Source organism: Perognathus longimembris, chromosome 3, assembly GCF_023159225.1.
Source record: "Perognathus longimembris pacificus isolate PPM17 chromosome 3, ASM2315922v1, whole genome shotgun sequence".
Taxonomy (NCBI): domain Eukaryota; kingdom Metazoa; phylum Chordata; class Mammalia; order Rodentia; family Heteromyidae; genus Perognathus; species Perognathus longimembris.
Window position 1 is genome coordinate 120,932,492 of NC_063163.1, and position 23,822 is coordinate 120,956,313.

Below are 23,822 nucleotides of genomic sequence, written 5' to 3' on the forward strand. Positions count from 1 at the left end.
TCCTTGGCGTCTCGGTGAGCAGCCCAGCCGGTGCCCCGGGGGCCACGGAGCACACGCCGGCTCAGGAAGCATTCCACACGGGTCCATTTCCTCTTTGATTGACGGAAACGGACTGGCTGTGGAGCACAAAGCTGTTTGGAGTTGATTTCAGGAAGATCTCGCTATCATTAAGCTGAAGGGGGGGGGAAAAAAAAGCAAAAACCCTTTTATTTTTTCTATCCATATTTCCCTCCCAGTCTCCAGAGTCCACTAGGACAGAATCACAGGCTAAAGATAGCCGAGACTAATTCAGGCTCAGTTAGACAAGCTACTTTTCCTGTGGTGCAGAGTGGCTTTTTTTTTTCTTTCCAAAAATTCAGTTATTCCATTAATGCTATGAAAGCCTCTATGGGATCGCAAGACGGACCGAACCTGCCTTACACAGGAGTGACTTCTTCCCAGTTCCCAGAAGCCAGCGTTTCTTGATCATCTGTTCTCTCTCTCTCTGTCTCTGACTCTCTCTCTGTCTCTGTCCATCCCGTTATACTTGTTAGGGGCCTTACAATCATAAAGGGTGACAGGAAGCAGAAGCAGGGACAAGTCAAAGCCCCAAAGGCCTCTCCCCTAGTGAGTTCCTCCCACCAGCTTGGCTTCACCTTCTACCCACCGTCTCCCAAGCACGCCATCCCGCTGGGAGTAGAAGGGGCTGATCCGCTGACCCCATGAGTCCCGGGGCCAGGCCCTTCCCCAAGCCCACCAGTATGGTGAGGGCCATTTCACCCTTCAATCAGCATGTCGTTCTACTTCCTCCCGTCAAACTCTGGGACCTCTGCACCTCCCCCCCCCCCCCCGACTCCGCCTGCCCGCCTCGGTGGGTTCTCCCGGCTCCAGCCCTCTGTCGGGTGAAGGACGTCTTCTTTGCTAGCTGATGGATTGAGGTCACAGCATGGGGTTTACTGTAATGTTTCCTTCGGTGGGAAGGCTGTGTGCGAATGGAAAACAGTGTCATGGGAAAAGGCACGAACAGTTCCACCAACTACCACAACAGAATGAACTCTGTCTTCCATTTCTCAGTCACAGACTCACACTTCAGCTAACACCACACAGGTTTCCTGAGTTTGCTTTTCCTTACAATGTGAACCAAGAAGAAAAGAGTGGAATGTCTGTATCTCTCGCTGGCTGCCCTGTGTCTCATGGTTGGGGGCTTCTGTTCAAGTGCAATGTGAACTAATGCCATCCCTGACTCGGTGCTGGGGAGCACAGATAAGACAGCAGCTGGCACACACATGCTGCCCACAGGGATTCGACGGGTAGGACCTTAGGCTGGGTGCCATGGCCAGGAAGCAGAATTTTAGTTCAAGTCCCTCTATGGAGAGGCGGGAAATGAGGCTGGCTGATAACGAGGCTGGTTGGTGAGGAGCCTGAGGTTGGTCCCCGTCAGTTTTCAGGATCACTAGGCTCTCAGTGACTAAGGCAGTGTGATCATGATTTCCCCCCTCGCCCTCGAGCCGCCGGTGCTGTGCAAAGCGGCTTCCCAGCGCTGTGGCGAATGCCCACGACCAACAGTTTAAAGGAGGCAGGAGTCACGCTGGGCTGTGTATTCCCGGATGGGGGGAGGGGGGGTTGAAGCAGAGGAGGTCCGAGCGGCAGGAGATGGGGTACCCCTGGCGCCTGCACCCCAGCAACGTCCAATTCTCCAACTTTATTCGACCTCCTGGTTTCCATCCGTACCCAATAGCAATAGTAGATAATGATAATGATAACGTCTTCAAATCCTGAGCCCCTCCGTGGGTGGACGCCTTGACTCGGTCCTCTCAGGGCGCAAACACTTCCCTGAGGCCGCAGCTCTGAAGGCTGAAGGGCGCCCGGGGGACCCTAACCGGCCGCCAGCATCCAGACCCGGGGGGGGGGGCGGGCACACGGAGCCGGGTCCTCACCGCACACGGGCTTGGCCTTCTAGGGGCTTCGGTTCCCAGCGTCTTGGCGAAGTCAAAGCCGGTGAATTGCCCCCCCCCCCCCGCCCGGCGCCCTGGGGCCCTTCCGGCGGGCTTGCTCGCTGCCCCCGCGCCTTCAGCTGGGGCCCCTTCCAGAAGGCTCCGGCTGTCCTCGGCCCGCCTCCCGGTGGGCGTCCCGGCTTCTCCAGCGGGCCCAGGCACCCCGCCGCCGCCGCCTCCCCAGCGGGCCCGGCTCCGGCCTTGTTTAACCTCGACTCTACCTCGCGCGGGGCCCGGGGGGCGCGGGGGGCGCGGGGGGGGCGCGGGGGGCGCGGGGCACGGGGGGCACAGGGCACGCGGGGCGCGGGGGGAGCGGGGCACGCGGGGCGCGGGACGCGGGGGGTGTGGGGGGCGCGGGGCCGACGCTAGCGTTTTCCGTGGAAAACGCGTCTGTTTTTGTTGTTTGCGCCAGAACGGGGAGGGGGCGCCTGCTGTCGGGGATCCGAGGGCGGGGAGGGGGCGCCTGCTGCCGGGGATCCGAGGGCGGGGAGGGGGCGCCTGCTGCCGGGGATCCGAGGGCGGGGGGGGGGGTGGGGGAGAAGCCCCAGCCCGGCCTCCAGGCGCCTTCCTTCCTGGAGAGCCTCAGCCCCGCGCGCGGCTCAGCGGCCGGAGCAGTCCTCTCCCCCACCCCCACCCCCGCCCCCGCCCCCGCCGCGGGCGCCCCGTCCGTCCGCCTCCCGCTGCGGGGCCGGCGAGGCCCCGGGTCCGTCCCGGCCCCACGGTGGCCCAAGGGCGGCCTCGCGGCGGGGCTCGGTGGGCTCGGGGGCTGAGCCGGTGAGCGCGGCGCCCGGTGCACGCAGGCCCGCCCCCTCTCCCGCCCCCTCTCCCGCCCCCCTCTCCCGCCCCCTCTCCCGCCCCCTCGGCCGCGCCCCGCCCCGCCCCGCCCCCGGCCGCGCTCGGCCCCGCGCGCCCCGCCCCGAGTGGCGCCTTTAACCCGAGCGCCCGGGCGAGCACCGCCGCCGGGCGTCCGCACCCGCCTCGCCCCGGCCGGACCTTCCGCGGGCGCCGCGCCATGACCCAGAGCCCCGGGTTCGCGCCCCGGCGCGCCGGCTCCGTCCCGGGAGCCGCGGCGCGGCGCCACGACAGCCAGGACCGCCTGCTGCTGGACCCCGAGCCCCGCGACCCGGGCGGCCCGCGCCCGCTCGGCCTCGGCTACGACCCCGGCCCGTGAGTGCCCGCGCCGGGGGGCGCAGGGGAGGGAAGGGCGCAGGGCGGGGGAAACGGGGCGCAGGGGGCGGGAGAGGGGCGCAGGGGAAGGAAGGGGCGCAGGGGGCGGGGGGAACGGGGCGCAGGGGAGGGAAGGGGCGCAGGAACTGGGGCGTCCGCCCGGGCCGGGACCCCTGCGCAGGGGGAGGCGGCGGCGAGCGCTGCTCCGCCACGGGGGGCCGCGGGGCACCGGCCTCTGACCCCCTATGCCCGGTCCCCGAGCTGTGGCCCGGGCGCGGCGGGCACCGGGGTCTTCGTGGCGCCCGGGTCCGGGGCTCGGCCTCCGAGCGGGGCAGGCGCGGGGCCAGCGCCGGGGTGCGCGGGGGGCGCGGGGCGCGGGGTCCGGAGCCCATGCCGGGTGCCCCGCGCTGGCTCGGCCCCCGGGGCCCCCGCAGCCGCCTCTGCGGGACCCACGTGCGGTGCGCCCGGCCCGGCCCGAGGCCACGGCGGCTCTGCTGGCCCCCTCCCCGGGGCGCCTCCGCCGCGGAGTCTCCGTCCTGCAGCCACACGGGCGGACGGGCAGCGCGGAGGGGAGCGCGGAGAGCCCGGGACCGGCACCCCGGCGGCGCCCAGCACTTCCCTGCCGGGCGCCGGGCGAGCGGGCGGGCGCGGTGGGCAACCCCAGCCCCCCTGGGAGCCCCGGGCAGGGGACCCACGCGCGGCCAGGGACCCGAGGGGGAGACGCTTGCTAGGGAAAGGCAAACGCCGTGGGAGGCTTCTGTTCAAAATACAGGTGGGCCTTAGAAAGTGGCCCCGAAGTGAGTCTTCCCGAGATGGGGTGTGGGTCGGGAAATGTCACCAGCTGGCTAAATCGGGCACTCCAAAAGTGCACCCACGCCGGGCACCGGCGCCCACGCCGGGAATCAGCTACTCGGGAGGCTGAGGTCTGAGGATCGTGGCCCAAAGCAGCCCGGGCAGGAGAGCCCGTGACCTCCAGTGCACCCCCAGAAAGCCACAAGGAGAGCTGTGGCCCAAGCGGCCGGGGGTGGGGGGGGCGGCCCGGAGGGAAGCCCCAGGACTGGCACTGTTTATTAAAATATGCATATATCATATATCATATATATTACTTAAAATAAAATCAGATTTGTCCTACAAACAAAAGCACCTGAGATCTCAGGTCAGTTATTTCTGTGTCCGTTGGGAAAATGATGGGCGTGTAAACCGTGTGGTTCTAGGACACAGGGGTGATGCCCGGGCTCCACTTCACAGTGCTCCCTCCGGACTTTGTGTCTCATCACCAGACACTCAGGCGTGAAGCCCGCTGCAGGACTGAAGTCATCTTATCGGAATCTATTATTTCCAGAAGGTTCTAGCCACTGTTTTCTCCCCCTTGCATAACCAAGTAACTGAAAAATGTAACCAACAAGCAATAGTGCCTCCCCATCTATGCTGTAGGGGGAAAGCTAACGAAAGTTGCTCTCTTTTGGTAAAGTACACATAAATTCTTCCATAGGCTTCTAACTTGCCATTGAAGCAGGCTCAGGATTGTCATTTTCTCAAGCCATTGAGATTGTTGTTTTTCTTGTAAGATCCTTGCTTGTTATAAGTTGCTATTTCTGTGGTATAAATTCTCTTGCTAAAAAGTCTGCCTCACAGTTCACGAAGTCTGTGAAAAGATTTTTATGGATATTATTGGAAGTTTTAATAGGGAAAATTGTGGTGAATTTTCTTGAGATCTTACATGTACTCAGGAGCCTTAAGAGTACAAATATTCATATTTTGAAATGGTGTTTGGAAGGAAAAGATTTAAATTTTCCCTCTTTCCAACTTTCAGTTGGCAATTAATGTTTTATTGTAATCAGTATTCAGTGGTGACTAACAGGAAACGTTCACGTCCATAAGTGACCCATAACTTCAGAACATAAGCACACACACACATACACACACACACACACACACGTCGAGAGTCGTTGACATCTCAACATCTGAAACAGAACCCAACTAACCTTTTTGCTAGGGAAGGACTGATTATGAATCATGGAACTGTTACCTGTCAACTAAAGCATTGGAAATAAAATAGATGGAGATAATTTTTTTTTTTTTTTTACAAAAACACAACATTGAGGAGCACTGGGCCCAGAGTCCAAGGAGCTGGGGTCTAAACTCCTCAGGAGAGGCTGAGAACTGGAAGCAGTAGTTTCTGGTATGGGCAGGGCCCTTATTTTGCTTCGAAGTTGGACTGTACCCACAGCACAAACTGGGAAGACCAGAATTTACGAGTCAGAAGCAGAGACGTTCCCCTGAGAACTTTATTTTTATGGCCTACATTGCCACAGGAGTTTTCATTAAAAAAAAAAAAAAAGAATACCACCTAGATGACCTAGAAATCCTTAGACTGCGAACACCCTTGGGGCTCCTGGAAGAGGGGAACACGAAACCACGATGAAAGCTTAGTCCCACACACGAGGATTTTCAGGAAAAGAGCAAGTGGTGCCAATAATGACAGAGCCCTGGAAGCCACCAGCCCGGCACCAGACGAAGGCACAACCACGCGAGAGCCAGGAGCAGCAGAGCAACATGGAAGGATGGGAAATAGGGGTACGCAAGGTTGATATTCATAGCACACCTGTGGGGACAGAAAAGGGGACAGGAAGTGGGGGGCAGAGAGCAGTGGAGGGGTGAGTCTGCTAAAATCACCATCATATTATGTACTGTTATGCACCAAGAAAAGACCAAGATTCATTTCTAAAAGCAAATGGATAGAACATCTATTAAAAAATATGGTGTCCCCCCCCCAAAAAAAAAACAACTCAATGAAGAGGTAAATTCAGCTTAGGTGTCGTGTGACTGATAAAAATACACTGATCCAAAGAAGTGAAAGCCATCCTTTCCTTTTTTTCTCGTGAAACAGTGTCTCACTATGTAGAACGATCTCCTTATGCAGCCCACGCTAGCCTTGAACCTGTGATTCCCCTCTTTCAGCCTCCCAAGGGCTGGGATTCCAGCCGTGCACCACCATGTCCAGCCTGGAAAATGTAGATCTTGAAATGACCAAAAAAAAAGTCAATGGAAGAATTACGGTGCAATTGAGCTGTAGAGTAATGGGTAACAGTACCCAAGTCCGGAGCCGTACGCAAGGCAGGGTTAGAAAGCGTTTGTTCAATGCTAGAGAGTTGGAGTTCTGAAGCAGTGCCGGCACGGCCTTTGGCTCTGGGTTGGGCCTTCGCCCCTCGGGGCCATCGCCGGGCCCCCCGCTCCCCACCGCGCGGCCAGTCTGGGCTCTGTGGGACAGCAACCGCCTGTTTCATTTCCAGGTCTCCTTGGCTTGAGACAGTCCGCGTCCCCCGGTAACAAATGACTGTCAGGAAGCGTGTTAGGGTGCCAGCGCTTCGGGCTGTTGAATGGCTGCCAGGTGTGCTTAGACGGCCGCAGTGGTTCGGTAACGGAATGCTTGTTTACCTCCAAGTAGACATGGCACCCTCTCCCCCTAGACAGGTTTGTGTCTTGAGTTGTTAGACTAACTTCACACGAGCAGTCATCCTTGAGAGCAAGAATCATAAAAAGGAGAATGTTTTCTTGAGTCCACTTTGGTTTTTCTCCCTTTCATAAAAAAAAAAAAAAAAGAAAATGCTAAAGATCATTGGGTCCAGTTGGGTGAAATTTCCGTTTGTGATTGCTGTTTGCTCTGGACTCTTCTGCCGGCAGCTTTAGCTCCAGGGAGCGGAGCTCGTCTCTACGCCCAGCGCCTGGCACACCTTGTTACCTAAGCTTTCGGTGCCTCTGAGCCAGCCGGGTGGACACAGCCACCTTGCTGTCAGGGTGTCCTGTGAAAACAAGTGCCACAGGAATCTGAATGCCACCCGTGCTTGGGACACAACTGTCACGGGTCACGGCAAATGGTGTTTCCCAGAGTTTCCCCCAGGTCGCTGTGAGTGGCTGTCTTTGCAGAGGGCCAGTCTGAAATATTTACATGTGTTTGAGGGCTGACTAGCCTTTGTTTTCTAGTTGTCAACCGATGTAATTGGCTCTTGAGAGAGGGCACTGAGCTGTTTCTTAAATGTCCATTTGATAAACCACAGTGTTGAAATGGACAGATTAAGCTGTGTTCAGCAAGCCACACAGCTGCTAAGTTGACTGAGCAAAACAGCACACACAGGTGGAAAGCCCGGGGGGCGTTGGCATCAGACACAGGTAGATGTGGGGTGGGGTGGGGGGGGTGGCTTGTGATCTTGGAAAGTATTTTCCTTCTTTTCCTCTCTTCTCTCTCATCATAAGTGTTTGCAGAGCCATGGATTGGCCCTGATGTGCCAAGATTCTTGTGCAATGCTTATTTTGTGTGTGTGTGTGTGTGTGTGTGTGTGTGTGTGTGTGCTGTGATCAGGGTGGAGGCCATCTTTCTTTCTGCAAGTGCTAATGCACTGAAACCTGCCATCCACGGATCCCCAAACCAAAGGCGAGCTGCCCCCAAGGCCTTGTGGTCTCCTTCCTTCTGATGATAGCACTTTCCTCACAACAGAGCCAGCTGTTGGTTTTAAAATGAACTTTACAAAGGACAGGTTGAATTGACACTTGGTGATTTCAAGCTTTTGGAGACATCTTAAAGCATCACTGTGACAAAATTCTTTCCAGTTACTCAGATGTTCTCTGAATTTCCAGTAAATAAGAGGGTGGCGGGTGTCACAGCTGGTCTCGATTTGGGCACGGAGGCTCTGCTTTGTTAACTGTCTGGATGGAAAGCCATTCCCTAATGACTAGTCAGGCTGAGTCTTCTCAAAGCTTCACTGACTCCCAACATTTCCCATCCCTGTCTAGTTCTCATAGAATACGGCACAGTTCACTGTAAATCCATCCTCTTTTTGATGTAGGTTTTACATGGATAGTTTGAATAGTATTCCATCTCAAAAATGAAATGTTGTTTTTGTCCTACCACCGATTCCAGAATGATGAAAGGTGCTTATCGATAGCTTTCCGTGTCTTGCCTGGTGCTCAGGATATTTATTTCCTGGCTGTGACAAGCAAATGATTCACATTGATGACCACAAGTAGAAAACATCAGCCTAGCCCTCATTGGTTCCGACCCCGGGCAAGCATGCCGAGTCCACGGGGCCCTCCCCACAGGAGGAGGACGCGGGGAGAGGAGGGGAAGCCACCAAAAGATGGCACAGGAATCAGGGAGGTCTGTTTTAGACACGGCCTGTGAGATACAAAGAGGGAGGGAGAGGCCGTTCGGAGGGGAGGACAGACCTCCGAGCCCTGGGATGTTCCGTGACCCTTTGACCTGTGCTGGAGAACGGGCCGTTTTCCTCAACGGGCGTGGGTTGCACACTTATGTGGTGGTGTCCATTTCACAAGTGGGGTTTACAGTGAGCTCCAGCACCAACGTCTCCGTGGCTCCGGCAGAAAGCTGGCTCCGGAGACCGCCCGCCGCGTGGACCGGGAGAGCCTCGACGGCAGCATGGCGGGCCGCGCTGGGGCAACGCGGGCGTGGCGGCCCCTGCGAGACTCTGAGGTGGAGGGAGGCAGCCGTGGGGAGGGTGGCGGGCCGGGGGCAGAGGGGCCCACGCCTCCCGGGCAGGAACCAGGGTGCCCCTGCGGGGAACGGCGAGTGGCCATCTGTTTCCGTCTGGCGTCTGGACAGCGAGACAGCTCTTAGTGACTTCGATTTAGTGACGCGTCTGCGCGTGTGCTGTTCATCTTTTCTCCTCTGCACACCACGGTGGCGTCGGAAGGGAGTGGCAGGTTGCAGACCTGAGAGAGTCCCGGGCTCCGCGCCTCGGGGCCTGGCAGCTCCAGGGCCCGCACACCCGGCCTCCAGTGCGGAGGAATCCGCACGCCGTACGGTACGAGCGACCGTCTGTTGCTGAATCGCTACTATTAGTTTTCGTTCCTGTTCAACTTGTGAATAACTTCAGTGCTCAGCATAAGAAGTGTAACAGAAATGCAGACAGAAGTGTAAAAAATAACTGTGTGTGCGCCCGCAACTTGCTGAAGTGACATCTGGCTTCCCTAGGTGGGCCTCAGCGAAGAGGCAGGCGAAGAGGAGGAAGCTCTGTGCTCGCTTCTCCTCTGGAAGATGCTCTACACCCGTCACCGGCCGTGCTGCCGCCTGGCCTGCCTGCCCTCCCCCCTGCCTGCCTGCCTGCCCCCTCCCCCTGCCTTCCTGCCCTCCCCCCACCCGGCCTGCCTGCCTGCCCTCCCCCCTGCCTGCCTGCCTGCCCCCTCCCCCCCCACACCTACCTGCATCCCCCCCCCCGCCTACCTGCATGCCCGCCCCTGCCTGCTGCAATCCCTCCCTGCCCCTACCTGTATGCCCATGCCCTCCCCCCTGCCTTCCTGCCCCCCCCGCCTGCCTGCCTGCCCTCCCCCCCGCCTGCCTGCCTGCCTGCCCTCCCCCCACCCGGCCTGCCTGCCTGCCCTCCCCCCTGCCTGCCTGCCCTCCCCCCCCGCCTTCCTGCCCTCCCCCCTGCCTGCCTGCCCTCCCCCCCTGCCTTCCTGCCCTCCCCCCGCCTGCCTGCCCTCCCCCCTGCCTGGAGTACGGAGGGCGCCTTCTCCGTATTGACAGAAGCCCCTCGGTCTGAGCTCAGGTGGTTGGAGAGTCACCTCCTCATCCGTTCAGCTTGCAAGCAGGCAGAGTTCGGTGTGTCTGTTCCTGTGTTCCCGGGAATGCTATACCTACGTAACACACATGGTGCGCACACACACACACACACACACACACACACACACACACACACACATTTTGCATGTAGCGAAGAGGCCCATGGGGGTTTGCCGTTGCGCCTCGCGCGGCTGAAGCGCTTCTTTCCGCAGTTGTCTCCTGTCCCCTGCGCGGCCCCCGTGTCGGCTCGGCTCCTGGGGCAGGGGAAGCGTAAGCCTGTTGCTGAGGAGGACGGGTGCCCAGCCGCGTCTCCTCCTCGGCTGCCCAGTGTGGAGTCGAGAGAGAGGTGGCCACGGCGATTCTCGGCGGTGTGAGCTGAGCTCTCCCGTGGGGAGGGGCGGGCGGGCGGGCCGCACACAGCCCGGAGCGGGCCGGGCTCGGGAGGACTCACGGGGACCCTGTGACGTGCGTGCTCAGAGGCGGGATGGAGCCAGCGGCCACCCTGGGCGCCCGGCAGGGGCCTCTGGTGATCACAAGGCCACCGAGTCATCGAGTCAACGTGTTCCTGGCCATGTGCCGTCGTGTTTCTATTCACTCAGTTTGAAGTGAGTTGCTAGCGGTGCTTCGGATCCACCGAGAGGGTCACAACACCTAGTTGGGAAGAAACAAAAGATTAACAACCAAGTCCATGCTGGCTCCAGGGTAGACAGACAGAGGCCGGCGAGAGGGGCCAGGATGGTCCAGAAGACGAGTCAGACAGGAGTGGGGACTGGAGCTAGGTGTGGGGGGATTGGGGCTGTGTTCTGGGGGACCAGGGCTGTGTTTGGGGGGCTGAGGCTTTGTGTTTGGGGGATCAGGGCTGTGTCTGGGGGGCTGAGATCAGTGCTGTGTTTGTTTTGGGGGTCGGGCTGTTTGGGTCAGGCTACCCTGTACCCTGTGGCTCTTACCTTCTCCTTGTGCCCCACTTCCCGAACTTGTGGACGCGCAGATGGAAAGGTAGCTGCTCTCTGAGAGCTCAGCCAGGCCTGTTTCTTTTCCGCTGGCCGGGAGTAGGGTGAGTCTGCTTTCTGAGGTGTTCTCGTCCTTTCTGCCAGATGTAACAGCAGAGCCACTCGTTTGTCCGCGTGGATCACAGCCAGCATCTTCTCTAGACGTCTGGCACCCCAGGCCCTGGTCAGAACCCAGAATTAGACGTGGCCTTGCCTTCTGACGACCAATAGTAGGATAGCAAGGGGGGAATTCCAGGAGAGATGCGCAGAGTTGGATTCTTTTTCTTCTGCCTCCACCTCCCAAATATCCAGGATTAGAGGCATGAGTTACCATGTCTGGCAACGTTTGAGACATCATCTTGATTAGAAACACCTTTCAAACCTGGGCAACCTGACAGCAAAGACTCAGCTTCTCTTACAATTCGCTCTCGGTGTCCACCAATGTTGATAAACAAATCTAAATGCCGAGAAGCAAAGAAATCTCCAAAGCAAAACTCAGTTTCTGATTCTACTTACTTCCTTCTGTTTTATGCTTAGTGGATCGACTAACACTTTATCATTGGATACAAACTCCTCCTGCGTCATTTTGTTTCTTGACATGTAACCTGCCGAGACAGAATGTGAATATATATATATGTATACACATACACATACACACACACACATTTAGAGCCCATTAATTCTAGCTGATTCAATAAATGTACCTTCCGTGACTTTGTTCTTGCTTTGTGAGTGTTAGGTCCAGGTTATACTGCTTCCTCCTCTCCACCGCCTTCCCTCTCATTTTGAACAGCTAGAGACAACTTGATGCTTCGTTCCATTCGAGGAAGTTATAACCTCCCAGATCCTGAGAACGACACTCCATCCCGCATGATGGACTAGGAGGTGTTGAGGATGGAGAAGGGCCTGGGATTTTCACCTGTAAACGGACAGACACAGACCTCCTGGGTCAAGGATGGCTAGATGTGGTTAGAGCAGAACGCGCAGCCCTGTGTTGGGACAGTTTCCCCATGGCCCGGTTTCTGCAAGGAGGCACAGCGGAGCGGATCGCGCCTGTTCACGCGTGGGCTCCATCATAGGGGAGAGGGCCGAGCTTTGGGCACCTACCCCCGTACTAGCCAGCAGCACGTGGGTGTGTGGAAGGGGATTTGGTCTGCTCAGGGTGGCTGCTCCGCCATGTCTTTCGAAATAGAGTGTGGGCTTGCTAAAGGGTTAGACATTGCCTTGAACAGGAGGCCTGCAGAAACACCAGACCCATGTGGAAATCACATGAATTTTGGGGTTCTTTTGGGGATAGCTAATTGATAGACATGCTTTATTGGAGATGGGTGATTAACTAATAAACATTTGGAACCACAAACGAAGTAGAGTTTGCGCACTTCTTACTAGACAAGGATGTTAAGAAAGGAAATTTACCCTAGGTGGCAAAACGGTAAACTTTAGCTGACTTCTTGAGAGAATAATTGAAAATAAAATTATTAAAAAAATAAATTATGACAAAAAGAAAACTAGCCTAAATGGCCAAATGTGCTATCTGATGGCTTTCTTTTTGACAAATGGCGTACAAAAACACATTGTTCTTAAGAGTGGCACCCTAGGCTGGCCATAAACGTGCTGTATTATTTAATACTCTAAAGTTCTTGTGTTCAATCAGTGGCAGTTTATGATATTCATTTCGTCTTTTTAATCTACTTACTGTCATTGGCTGTAGTTACTGATTAAATGCTGAATACTCATTTCCAGGAAGTGTGAGATGGAACTTTTTATTTATGAAAGCATGTTGGCTTGAGAAGATATTTTCTGATCAGCCACTTGTAGAAACATGTTCTTCACGCAATCTGTGCTATCAGTACTGACTGCTTCATTCTCAATGTTTGTTATGTACTTGTAGTTTAAATTTAACAGGCATGGCTATTTAGCTTTTGTGAACTCAATAATATTAACATGGTTCGACTTGTAAAAATAATTATAATTTAATGAAACATAGGTATCTTTTCTTTCTGCTGGTACTGGGTTGGAACTCAGGTTTCATAGTTGCCAAAAGGTGCTCTGTTGCCTAAGCCCAGCTCCAGCTTGTAGAATTATTACTTTTATCTCACAGGTGAGCCCAAAGGATATAAAATTAAACAAATGTGATTCTTTTTTTTTGTTGTTGTTGTTGGTTGTGGGGCTTGAACTTGGCCCGGACGCTGTCTCTGAGCTCTCTTGCTCAAGGCTAGCACTCTACCACTTGAGCTACATCGCCACTTTTGCTTTTCTGGGAGTTAATTGGAGATGAGACTCTCATAGACTTTCCTGCCTAGGCTGGCTTTGAACTGCGATCCTCAGATTTCAGCCTCCTGAGTAACTAGGATGACAGGTGTGAGCCATCAGCACCTGGCTAAAAGCTGCTGTTTTGTGGGTTGATTTTTTTGAAAAATCCTGCTACTTTGTGCTTTACCCAGTGGTAAAGTCATGTCCTCAGTGCTGACTTGCTTTCACTTGGGTATCAGTTGGTTAAATATCGGCTGACTGAGTATCTTACCAAGTGTTGCTTCCCTGACTAGGTTTGGTATTGGGCAATAGTTTTCACAGAATCTGCCCCTTTCTGCATTAGCACCAGCCTTATTATTTTTCTTACAGTTGTGACCCACATCTAGAATGTGAGAGGATGTGATTAAACAGACGTGGTTTGAGATTGCCTCTCCCTTTCCAGCATCGAGCTCGGGCCTGCGCTAACCTTTGACCCCACAAGAGGCACCTGGTCCCTTGGGGGACCAGCAGCTGACAGTTTAATGGGCAGTGTCAACTGAAGGCAAAGAATTATGAAAAACGCTTCCCCCGGAGCTTAATACCAGTTGGGACATGATCCGCGAGAACGCAAATGCAGATGGCCTGGCGGGCATGTTGACGTATTGCCAGTTCTTTCCCGGGAGCCTGGAGAAGACGCGGGGTCAGCAGGTGGATGCCGCCTGCCGGTCCCCTCACTACTCCACACGCGTTACCGTGGATGCCCAGCCTCCCTTTGCCTCCTAATCCAGGATGGCAGGGCGGTGCCTTTACACGGGAAAGCTGTGGTTCCTTAAAGCAGAGAGGGGCTGGGCCTCAGGTCCTAGCACGTCTGCGCGGGAGAGCGCCCTCACTTCAAGGGCAGCCAGGACCCCGACTCTGCTTCCAGGGTTCTTCATCCTGGGTTCCCTTCCCGGGGCTGCGGCCAAGTTCCTCCCGAAGAATGCAGGTTCCTCTGTGTCAGGCCACCCTCGCGATCTCCCCGTCTCCCCGTGCCCCGGTTTTCTGGGGAGACTCTCACCCCGACCAGCTCTTGCTGGGTGACCCAGGGCACGGCAACTGCTTGTGCATTTGTGGGCCAGGGGCTTGACCCATACGGATATTTTTAGACATTTTTACGTCTGAAAATCTGGTAGAAGTGTAATGGCATCACACGGTAGTTTAAATTTCAGGTCCCCCAATTACTGAAAGGGACTGAGGTGTTCAGATATTGATGCCCACTTGGTATCTTTCTGAAAAGTGCCCTATCAAGGTTAAAAAACCCTGGTGTATCTATTAGGTTGCCCGTTATTGTCATATTGCTCCCTAAGAGTTCCTTTCCATGTTCTAAATACTAGTTAATTACACATTTTACTACTTCGTGGCCTCCCGCTACTTACTGCTTGAAAAGCACAAAGAAGTCTTCAATTTACCTTGCCTGAGGTAACAGGCATTCGCTTTATGGCTGGTGCATGTTGCGGCTTGTTAAGAAATCCGCCTTTCCTCGGAGGCAATGAGTCTTTTGGTTTTGTTTTTCATATTTAGGTCATTTTTCTGCCTGGGATTGTATGTGTGTATGCGTGGAGTATGCATGTGTATGTATACACGTGTGTGCATGTGCATGTGTGTATGTAGTGTGTGTGTGTATGTGTGTGTGTACCGTGGATCTAGCCCAGAACCTCTGTGCACACGCAGACAAGGGTTCTGTCGCTCAGCCCGACCCCCACCTTCTGCCTGGGATTGCTTTCTTATTTATTTTACCTGGGTGTTACATTTCTGTACTTGTCATTAAAGAAAACCAATTTGCTCAGGAACATGTATTGAAAATTCTGTTCTTTCTCTGCGTATTTTCCCTGTTGTCTATGAAACGTGCGTTATTCTCGCTTGCAGCGCGTGGTGTGGCCGTCGGTGTGGCGGCCCTGCACCGCTGCTCCCCCGCGGGTGGAGTCCTGCTCTGCGTTACCGAGAGGGCGCGGCCTCCCCTCCGCCTTCGCCACGGGCTCCGCGCGTCCCCACGCCCTCCTCTCCTGGCTGCGCTCCTCCGCCCGCCGACGGCCGAGGAGCAGGAGGAGGGCGCGTCGGTGAAAATGCACAGACACCACGGACGCCACACAAAGGGGTCAGATAAAGGGGGCTGCGTTTAGGAGCTCATGGGAAGAAGCAGTCTGCGCTTCCACCAGCCAAGTGCCAGCTCCGGGCAGGGCCGAGCTCTCCACCCGACGCCCCGGCACCGCGAGAATCCTCCAGCTCCCGGGCCCCGGCTTCTGTCTGCTCCCTCGAACCTAAGGGCCTCATTTGGGGTTGTTAGTATTCTCCAGTCACAAAGGAAGTTCTCACGCTAAGTGTGTGTGGGATTGATATGTTCTCCCCATTCATAGTTTGCAGTTGCATTTTCTTTGAGCATCAACGCATAGAATTTTTTTTTTTTTGGCCAGTCCTGGGCCTTGAACTCAGGGCCTGAGCTCTGTCCCTGGCTTCTTTTTGCTCAAGGATAGCACTCTGCCACTTGAGCCACAGCGCCACTTCTGGCCATTTTCTGTATATGTGTTGCTGGGGAATTGAACCCAGGGCTTCATGTATGTGAGGTAAGCACTCTTGCCACTAGGCCATATTCCCAGCCCAGAATTTTTGAATTTGAATGAAGTGCAGTTGATCAGTTTTAAAGTGGTTCATGCTTCTTATAGCCCAGGGCTTCGTGTAATCGAAGTCACAAAAGTTTTCTCATATTTTCTTCTGAAGATTTATCTCTTATGTTGAAATCACAAGTCTTCATAGAATTTTAGTCTAAGTTTATCATTCATTTGAAAAATTATATGCACATACATTCCACTCGTTAAGCATGACGATTACGTATAAATGGGTTTAATGACACTTAAACTTTATTCATTGACCTTTACAGTGGCAAAATACACATTTTTCAAGTAGGCACTTATCTCTATTTGGGTTTCCTTTATGTTGAACATTTCTTCACGAGGCCGTTGTACTTCGGAGAATTTCCATATAACTTGCTTTCCTGTTCATTCGGTTATCTGTTCTCCTGACTTTCAATTTTTCAAGCTCTGTGTATAGTCCAGACACTGTCCTTCTGTTGAGTAGCTGCTGAAGCTTTCCTCTCATTCCACGAGTTGCTTCCGAGGAATTCAAACACGAAGCCTTGTGACTGGAGGTGTCGTGTGTTGGGCAGAGCACGGGCCAGTGGGCGATTCCGCTCTCAGACCTAAAAAGAGGAGAAGAAAAGGTTTTTAAAATAAAAAGTTTCTGACACACGGAAACTTTGAACTCTGATGTGGCGAGTCGGGTTCTGATGTTCCTCTCCGGGCGCTGGAGTCCAGTTCCGGAGATGCCGCCGGTGCTGTCACCGGGGGATGCCATCAGTGCTGTCACCGGGAGATGCAATCGGTGCTGTCTGTCACCAGGGGATGCCGGGAGATGCCGCCGGTGCTGTCACCGCTTTTTTTTTTTTTGGCAGTCCTGGGCCTTGGACTCAGGGCCTGAGCACTGTCCCTGGCTTCTTCCCGCTCAAGGCTAGCACTCTGCCACTTGAGCCACAGCGCCGCTTCTGGCCGTTTTCTGCATATGTGGTGCTGGGGAATCGAACCTAGGGCCTCGTGTATCCGAGGCACGCACTCTTGCCACTAGGCTATATCCCCAGCCCCTGTCACCGCTTTTGCACGTGTTCCCGCAGCAGGTGTGGGGTTCAGGTCTGCTTTGAGGTTTGGGACTCAGCTGGTGTCGCCCCTGTGCCGGGTCCCCTCCCCCGCGTGGCGAGGACCAGGTTTGCCGGCGATGTGTCCTCTCGTGTGTGCTTTTGGCTCTGTCATTGGAAAGCAGGCGGCCTGGCTGCGTGGTTCGATTCCTGGGTCTCGTGCTTTGTCCCATTGGTCTTTGTTATGCGACGGTGGATGGTTCTGGAAGCCGGATCCCGACGGACAAGGCTGTATCTGAGTCCGCGGTGGGGTGTGGCTGCTTCCCGACTCTACCCTGCACTGCAGTCAGCAAACACCCCCGCTGCGTGGGGGTCTGCCCTCCCCCAGGGGCCCTCCCCACCCGGGGTCTGCCCTCCCTCCCCCAGCAGCGAGCCGTGCCCATGGGGTTCTAAAGGCAGCACCTCCTCGCCGCTGCCCGCCTGTTGTCCAGCGAGGGGTCAGCCAGGCGTCAGGGAGGGGTCCGCGTGCCCTTCCTCCGTCGTAGGCGGCACGCATGCGCCCCGCTCCGCCGAGTGACCGTCGCCCGCGGTCCCCCCGACTCCTCTCTCGCCCGCCGTCCCCCCGACTCCTCTCTCGCCCGCCGTCCCCCCGGCTCCTCTCTCGCCCGCGGTCCCCCCGACTCCTCTCTCGCCCGCGGTCCCCCCGGCTCCTCTCTCGCCCGCGGTCCCCCCGACTCCTCTCTCGCCCGCGGTCCCCCCGGCTCCTCTCTCGCCCGCGGTCCCCCCGGCTCCTCTCTGAGCTTTCTGGGCTTTGAGTGACGCTAGGAGCTTTTTTCCCTAACCTTTTGATCACGGCTGGTACTTACAGTACCTGAGGATTCCTTTGACAATGGACTCATTACTCCTTATTTTCCATTGAACAGCCGGCTCTCTGGGAAAAAGAAGAAAATGACACCTATCTGTTGTTCATCCTCCTGCTGGCTAATGTGACTTCGCTCTCTAGTAGGAATGTTCCAGAATCGTGAGGGTGTTTGTAATTGTAGATGTCAAGTGGGCGGTAGCGTGTGGCAGTTATTCATTGGTGCGCACTGTGAGGTCGACGTAGCCAGCAGGAGACATTTGAGAACCTTGCCGTCCATCCGAGTTCTTTTTAATCACCTCCAGACTTAAATGTGTTTGTAGTGGCCTTGTCGGCCATGGCTGAAGGAAACTGCAGAGCAAAGCACCACGCCCAGCCCCTCGCCAGCCTCCCAGCGCGTCCTCGTGGCCTCGGGTCCCTCGTTCCTTTCAGCCCCTGTCAACCTCCGACCTGCGGCACTGACGCTTAGCCCAGGCCTCCCCTCAGACTGCCCACGTCAGGGGGACAGTGGCCCCCTCCCCCCCACTCCCAGCCTCCCCTCAGACTGCCCACGTCAGGGGGACAGTGGCCCCCTCCCCCCCACTCCCAGCCTCCCCTCAGACTGCCCACGTCAGGGGGACAGTGGCCCCCCTCCCCCCCAGCCTCCCCTCAGACTGCCCACATCAGGGGGACAGTGGCCCCCTCCCCCCCACCCCCAGCCTCCCCTCAGACTGCCCACGTCAGGGGGACAGTGGCCCCCTCCCCCCCACCCCCAGCCTCCCCTCAGACTGCCCACGTCAGGGGGACAGTGGCCCCCCTCCCCCCAGCCTCCCCGCAGACTGCCCACGTCAGGGGGACAGTGGCCCCCCTCCCCCCAGCCTCCCCTCAGACTGCCCACGTCAGGGCTCTTCCCTTTCCCTCTGCCCCCCGTTTATCGCACCACCTCGTCTTGACAGCCCCAAGACAAAGCACCTTTGTTTTGGACTCTCGCACAGGTTCCCCTCCCCCGCTTATAGAAACAGACCTGGAGACTGATAATGCTGGTTCCTCGTTCACAAGTAGTGAACTTGAGTCTCAGCGAGATCAAACGGCTCAGCCCACACTTAATAAGTCACCAAGCTAAGGTTCCATGACAACCACGCAGCCCTCCAAGCCAGGCTAATGACCACCCAGAGCTCTTTCCGAAAGGATAGCACTTTGGAGTATTTAACTTGATTTCGGTTGTTTCCTCCACGGTGCTACTAAAATCGGTGGTCAACGTAATTGGCACTAAACATATTGATCTCTCCTACATTTCTGCTTAGAACAGTAGCTCTTTCAAGTGAGCTGGTGAGACGTGTTCATCTGTCTATTTCTAAGGCATGGAAACTGAGGAATAATTGGAAAGTGTACCACGTGGGTTGTCAAGGAAAATACATCCCTTGCAAAGTGTCAGAAATTCATAGAATAACAACAAAAGACATGCAAAAGAAAAACACCCACCCTTACCCATAGGTGACCATTACATCACATTCTCCTGTCTGCCCTTTCTTTGGTCTTGGGGCTTGGACTCAGGGCCTGGGCGCTGTCCCTGAGCTTCTTTTGCTCAAGGCTTAATGCTCTACTACTTGAGCCACAGCGCCACTTCCAGCTTTTTCTGAGTAATTTATTGGTGATAAGGGTCTCATGGACTTCTCTGCTTGGGCTCACTTCAAACCCCGATCTCAGCCTCCTGAGTGGCTAGGATTACAGGCATGAAACACCAGCACTGTCTCTTTTTACAGATGAAGATCGTGCCTATAGTTCTGAGCACACAGGTTTTGTATTGCTGCTCTGAGAAATGAGGAATATTGAAATGAAAAACCCCAGACTTCTAAACTTTTTGCATCATGGTAGAACCATACCAGGTGTGGTTGTGAACTCCTGTCACCCTGGGCACTCAGGAGGTAGAGGTAGAGCTAGATGAATCAGGAGTTCAAGGCCATCATGGGCAAAAAGTAGCTAGCAGAGCTTGTATGAGAAATGAAAGGGCTGGAGGCAAGGTTTGAATCGTGGCACGCTTACTTATTAAAGATCACAGAACAATTTAGAAAAAATTTAAAATCTGACAGTGGAGAAGCCCTGCTCCTCCTTGTAGTAGGATGGAAATAACAGTGTCCCCAGGGTGTACAGTCCTGAATGTGTACAAGGAGGACAATCACCGCGCAGCAAGGAGAGACTGCTCCTAGAGGGAAGGGCGCTGGCGAGCCCGTCAGACACAGGCAGCTGTCTCTTTCCAAGGAAGCCAGAATGAAGTCTGGCAAGGATAAATCTTGTTCCTCGTAGACAGATGCCTCCCCAGCTAACAGCCATTACTGTTTTAGAACTACAGCAGAATACAGAGACAAGAAAATGAACAAGAGAAAAACGCATTGTGCCAAAATGGCTTTAGAGAAAGGCAGAGGATTCTACACGCGATCGTTATACCCCACCCATCATCTCCTGTGGCCATCAGAATACCTTCATAACCATATTGCTAGATGTTCATGTCCTAAGTGATCATTGAGAATAGAACAGAATATCTGAGTTGATATTGGATTCATTTTCTAACCTCCAGAGGAGATCTGCTGGCAGGTTTCATCATCATTTTCAATTTGTTCTATTCAATTTCAGTCACTAATGACTCTGCGTGATGAACTCCTATCTAACCGAAGGGAAGAAATAAGCTTTTACTTTCTTACTCTCCACTGAAGATTGAAATTGTTTTCATTACAACGTTTCCAATGTGTACTGGAATCCATGTTTTGTTTTTGCCGATATCCATTTATGGACAGAAATTTCTAGATGGTTGGTGACAGCAGCGACGCCACAGTTCCATCTTCAGAGCGAGCACAGAATAGGAAAGGGGAAGCAGAACTTCACAGGAGCCGAACTCTTGACACAACTCCAGACTTGAGCTACAATGAGCAAAAGAACTAACGAGCTGCGGCAGGACCGCTGCTTCCTCTCTCCCTTCTCCATCCTGGCCTGCTTCGGGCGGCAAACACCGGCCCAGAGTAGCCGTAAGGAAGAAGAAGAAAGCAAAGCAGCAGCCGCAGGTGCATCTAAAGTGGCTCCCAGATCCACGACGACGATGCAGAGGCCTAAGAAACGTCCCTTGGGAGAGCAGAGCGTCCGCTGGCGGAAGCAGCCTCACGTATGCAGCGTTCAGGCCGACGTCCTTTCCAGTGTGCAACTTCTGGAGAGGAGAGCCACGTGACTCTTTGCCCTGCGGTGGCTCTCCGGCCCGGCCCACGTGTGAGGTGCCAGCTTGCCCGGGCCACTGGGCACCCACGTTTCCGACTCAGTGGATTTCAGACGTGTCGGATGGTGTCTGCTGTTGGGTTGACGGAGGGCATAACGCGTGTCCTTGCTGAGTGGGCACCGCTCCACCCACCGGAGGCCGCGTGGACCCACAGGGTGGGGAAGGCGAGTTCCCCCCCCCCCCGGGCAGCCCGCCCCCTCCTCACGCGTGACCACAGCGCCCGTCCTTCGGCCCGCCCAGCCGGCAGCTTGCGGCGTCTTAGCCTCGTGATAGAAGATCCTCCTCCCTGTGGCGGAGCTCGTGTTTCTCTGGAGCACCGTGAGCAGCACCGCAGGCCACAGAGGAATCGGGAGAGACCACGGCCTCCTCTACCCGCAGAGCAGCCGACCCCCGCCCGCCTGCCCGGGCTCCGCAGTGCTGACAGAAGAGGGCGCCATCGCCCTAGGAATAGCCGCAAGGGACAGGCCTGGGCCATCTGAGTGGAGTGTGTGTGTGTGTGTGTGTGAGTGTGTGTGTGTGTGTGTGTGTGTGTGTGTGTGTTCTGGGAAGACCCAGACAGACAGACAGCAAGGAAGGGAAGGTGAAAGTGGAGTGCAGAGGAGCTTGGAGCAGTGGAACGTGGAGGTCGGGGTTTTCTTCCACGTGTGTCCGGGAGGCCGTGACAACGGTGGCGTCGCGGTGAGGATCTGCGGGTGGGGGAGGAGGGGGCTCCGGGCGGAGGTGCAGGGGCGCAGCGCAGCTGGCTGGGAACGGAGGCCCGGGAAGGAGGGGGGCGCGGCTGGGGAGTAGCCGGGGCTGCTCGGGTTCTGGGTGAACCGTGAGGACAGCTCGGGGTTGTGTGCAGCGTGGGCGAGGACACCGCGAACGGCCCGCTGCCGCCAGCCCGCCCTTGCCTGGCCCCCACGACGGCAGGAACCATCGCCGAACAGCAAGTGATCAGCACCAGGAGCCCTGAATGAAACAGAAAACGTGAGGCAAAAGACAAAGTGCAAGCAAGATTATTTTTTTTCTAATTTTAAGGTTTGGGAGAAGGAAGTCAAAGGTGCCTAGATATGGTTGTTGTTTTTTCTCCTAAGTAACTACCATGTTGGCTTTTTATTTTATTTTATTTTTTTATTAATTGAACATAAATTTTTTTACAAGGTGTTGTACAAAGAGGGTGCAGTTACATAGTAGGGCAGTGTGTACATTTCTTGTGATATCTTACAACCTGTTTTTCCATCCCTTGTCTAGGTCAGGTAGACACATATGCAATATACAATGTATCAAGCACATATACAGTGTTCACAGACTTGGTTACCGTGTTGGCTTTTAACGATAGGAACAGATGGGAAAAGCAGATTTTTTTGTGTGTGTGGAATTCTTTCGCCAAAGTTCTCGTGTGATTTCAAGTTCGTGTATGACCTCTGTCTTCCAAAGGGTTGAAAACGATGGTGGATGTCCCTAAAAGAAAGGACCAGGAGCCTCCTGGGAGAATCCACACTTGCGAGTACAGGAGGCTAAGGCGGGAGGATCCTGAGTTCGGCCCTTTTAAAACCTTGTCTCAGAGAAACAGAGGAGCTAGTGAGATGCAGAGGGCGAACCGTTACCTGGCAGGGCCGGTGGAGATTGCAAGGAAGAGGAAGAGCGAAGCGCAAGCCAGGCACACAGCGGCCAGCTGGCAGGGCGTGTCCGTCTGCCCAGCGCCTTGGCCGGGAGCTGCCCCCCCACCCCGTCCCCCTCCCTCCCCCGGCAGAGGCCAAGTGGTTTCTGTCCGCCGCGGTGTATCCACCCAGCCTCCCCCCCTCCAGCCGGGCCCGCTCTGCTTCGGTGTGACCGCCATCTAAGTGCTGATCGATCTCACGAGCATCAGCCCTGGGGAGGTCTGTGGAATGTGTGCTGTCCCTAAGATAGCTGGTCCTCATCCTGGGTAAACAAGCTGTTCCTTCACATAACGGGTTGGGCGGGGGGGATAAGCTCCGGGACTGAGCTCACAGTGGAGCCTGAGAGGTAGCGGCCTGCCCGGGCGCCTGCTTCCCGATGCACAAAATGATGCATCTGTTATATAACAAAGTATGTGTCTCTAGGAAAGTATGTAACAAAGTGTATCGATGTAATAAAATGTAGGTGTGTGTAGTTAAGATGCTGTCTGCACATCTCCACTTCTGGAGAAGGCGAAGGCGGGGGCTTGAAAGGGGGCAGAGCTGGGAGGGACATGGAGAATCACGGAGAGGGGGCAGAGCGGGGAGGGACAGGAGAATCACGGAGAGGAGAGCGTCTGGCTGCTCTTCCAGACACAGACTCCCACCGAAGAGGGCACGAGGCAGAAACGTGGTCGGCCTCTTGCACCCAGGGCCCTGTGGAGTTGCTGTACACATGGGCTTGGTTAATGCTCTCCATAGAATGTTCTCCATAAACACAAGCCAGTCGCAGTGGGCACACCTGTGATCCCAGCTCGTGAGAGGAGAAGGCAGGGGAATGACGAGGTCCAGGCTGGTCAGGACCGCAGAGCGAAGCCTCGTCACAGGCATACAGGGAAGCCACCGCGGCAGAGCGAACCCTCCCCAGAATCCTGTGACACCTGAGCACGAGAACCATCGTTTTATAGGAAGTCAGATGCTCAACAAATGACCAAGCCAGGACTAGAACCCATGTCTCGTTGGTGAATCTAGCCTCTTTATTATTTTACTTTTTATGATTGTTAACTTGAGTTGCTTGATGGAAGCTTGGGCAAAGAAAACAAAAGTCGATTTTAAAAGCATCTGTAAGGCAAGGATAGTGTGGGGGCAGAATCACAGACTCCAGGTTGCTTCAGAAGGTCCCTGGGCCACGTTCTTCTTTCTTCATCTTTAAGTAGCTGCCCCGAGGAGTTGCAGGGCAGCAGGTCCTTGGAGAGTATATTGCGTCTGGGTTCATGCTTTCATCTTCTCCCCATCTCTCCCACCTCAATTTCCCTGGCTCAATTTGCCACCCATGCACATGGAATGTTAGGCTACCTTGTATAGCCTGTCCCGCCTCAGGGCCACCAGACCATTTGAACGAGAGACTTGGGGATTGTTGGAAGACTTTAGCTATAGACAATGAAGAAACAACAACTGAAATAGTCTTGTGACGAGTTTTATATTCAGATACACTAGATCACTC

At 55.1% G+C, this 23,822-nt stretch overlaps 1 protein-coding gene across 1 annotated transcript in view; it reads left to right on the top strand.

The window, feature by feature from the left end:
- The first annotated feature begins 2,939 nt into the window (after nucleotides 1-2,939).
- Trpc6 (transient receptor potential cation channel subfamily C member 6) overlaps nucleotides 2,940-23,822 on the top strand; it is a 59,087-nt gene continuing 38,204 nt past the window's right edge. Inside the window, exon 1 of the mRNA XM_048344052.1 lies at nucleotides 2,940-3,140. Coding sequence (XP_048200009.1) covers nucleotides 2,986-3,140 — 155 coding nt within the window. The 5' untranslated portion in view covers nucleotides 2,940-2,985. The remainder of the gene's footprint in view (nucleotides 3,141-23,822) is intronic.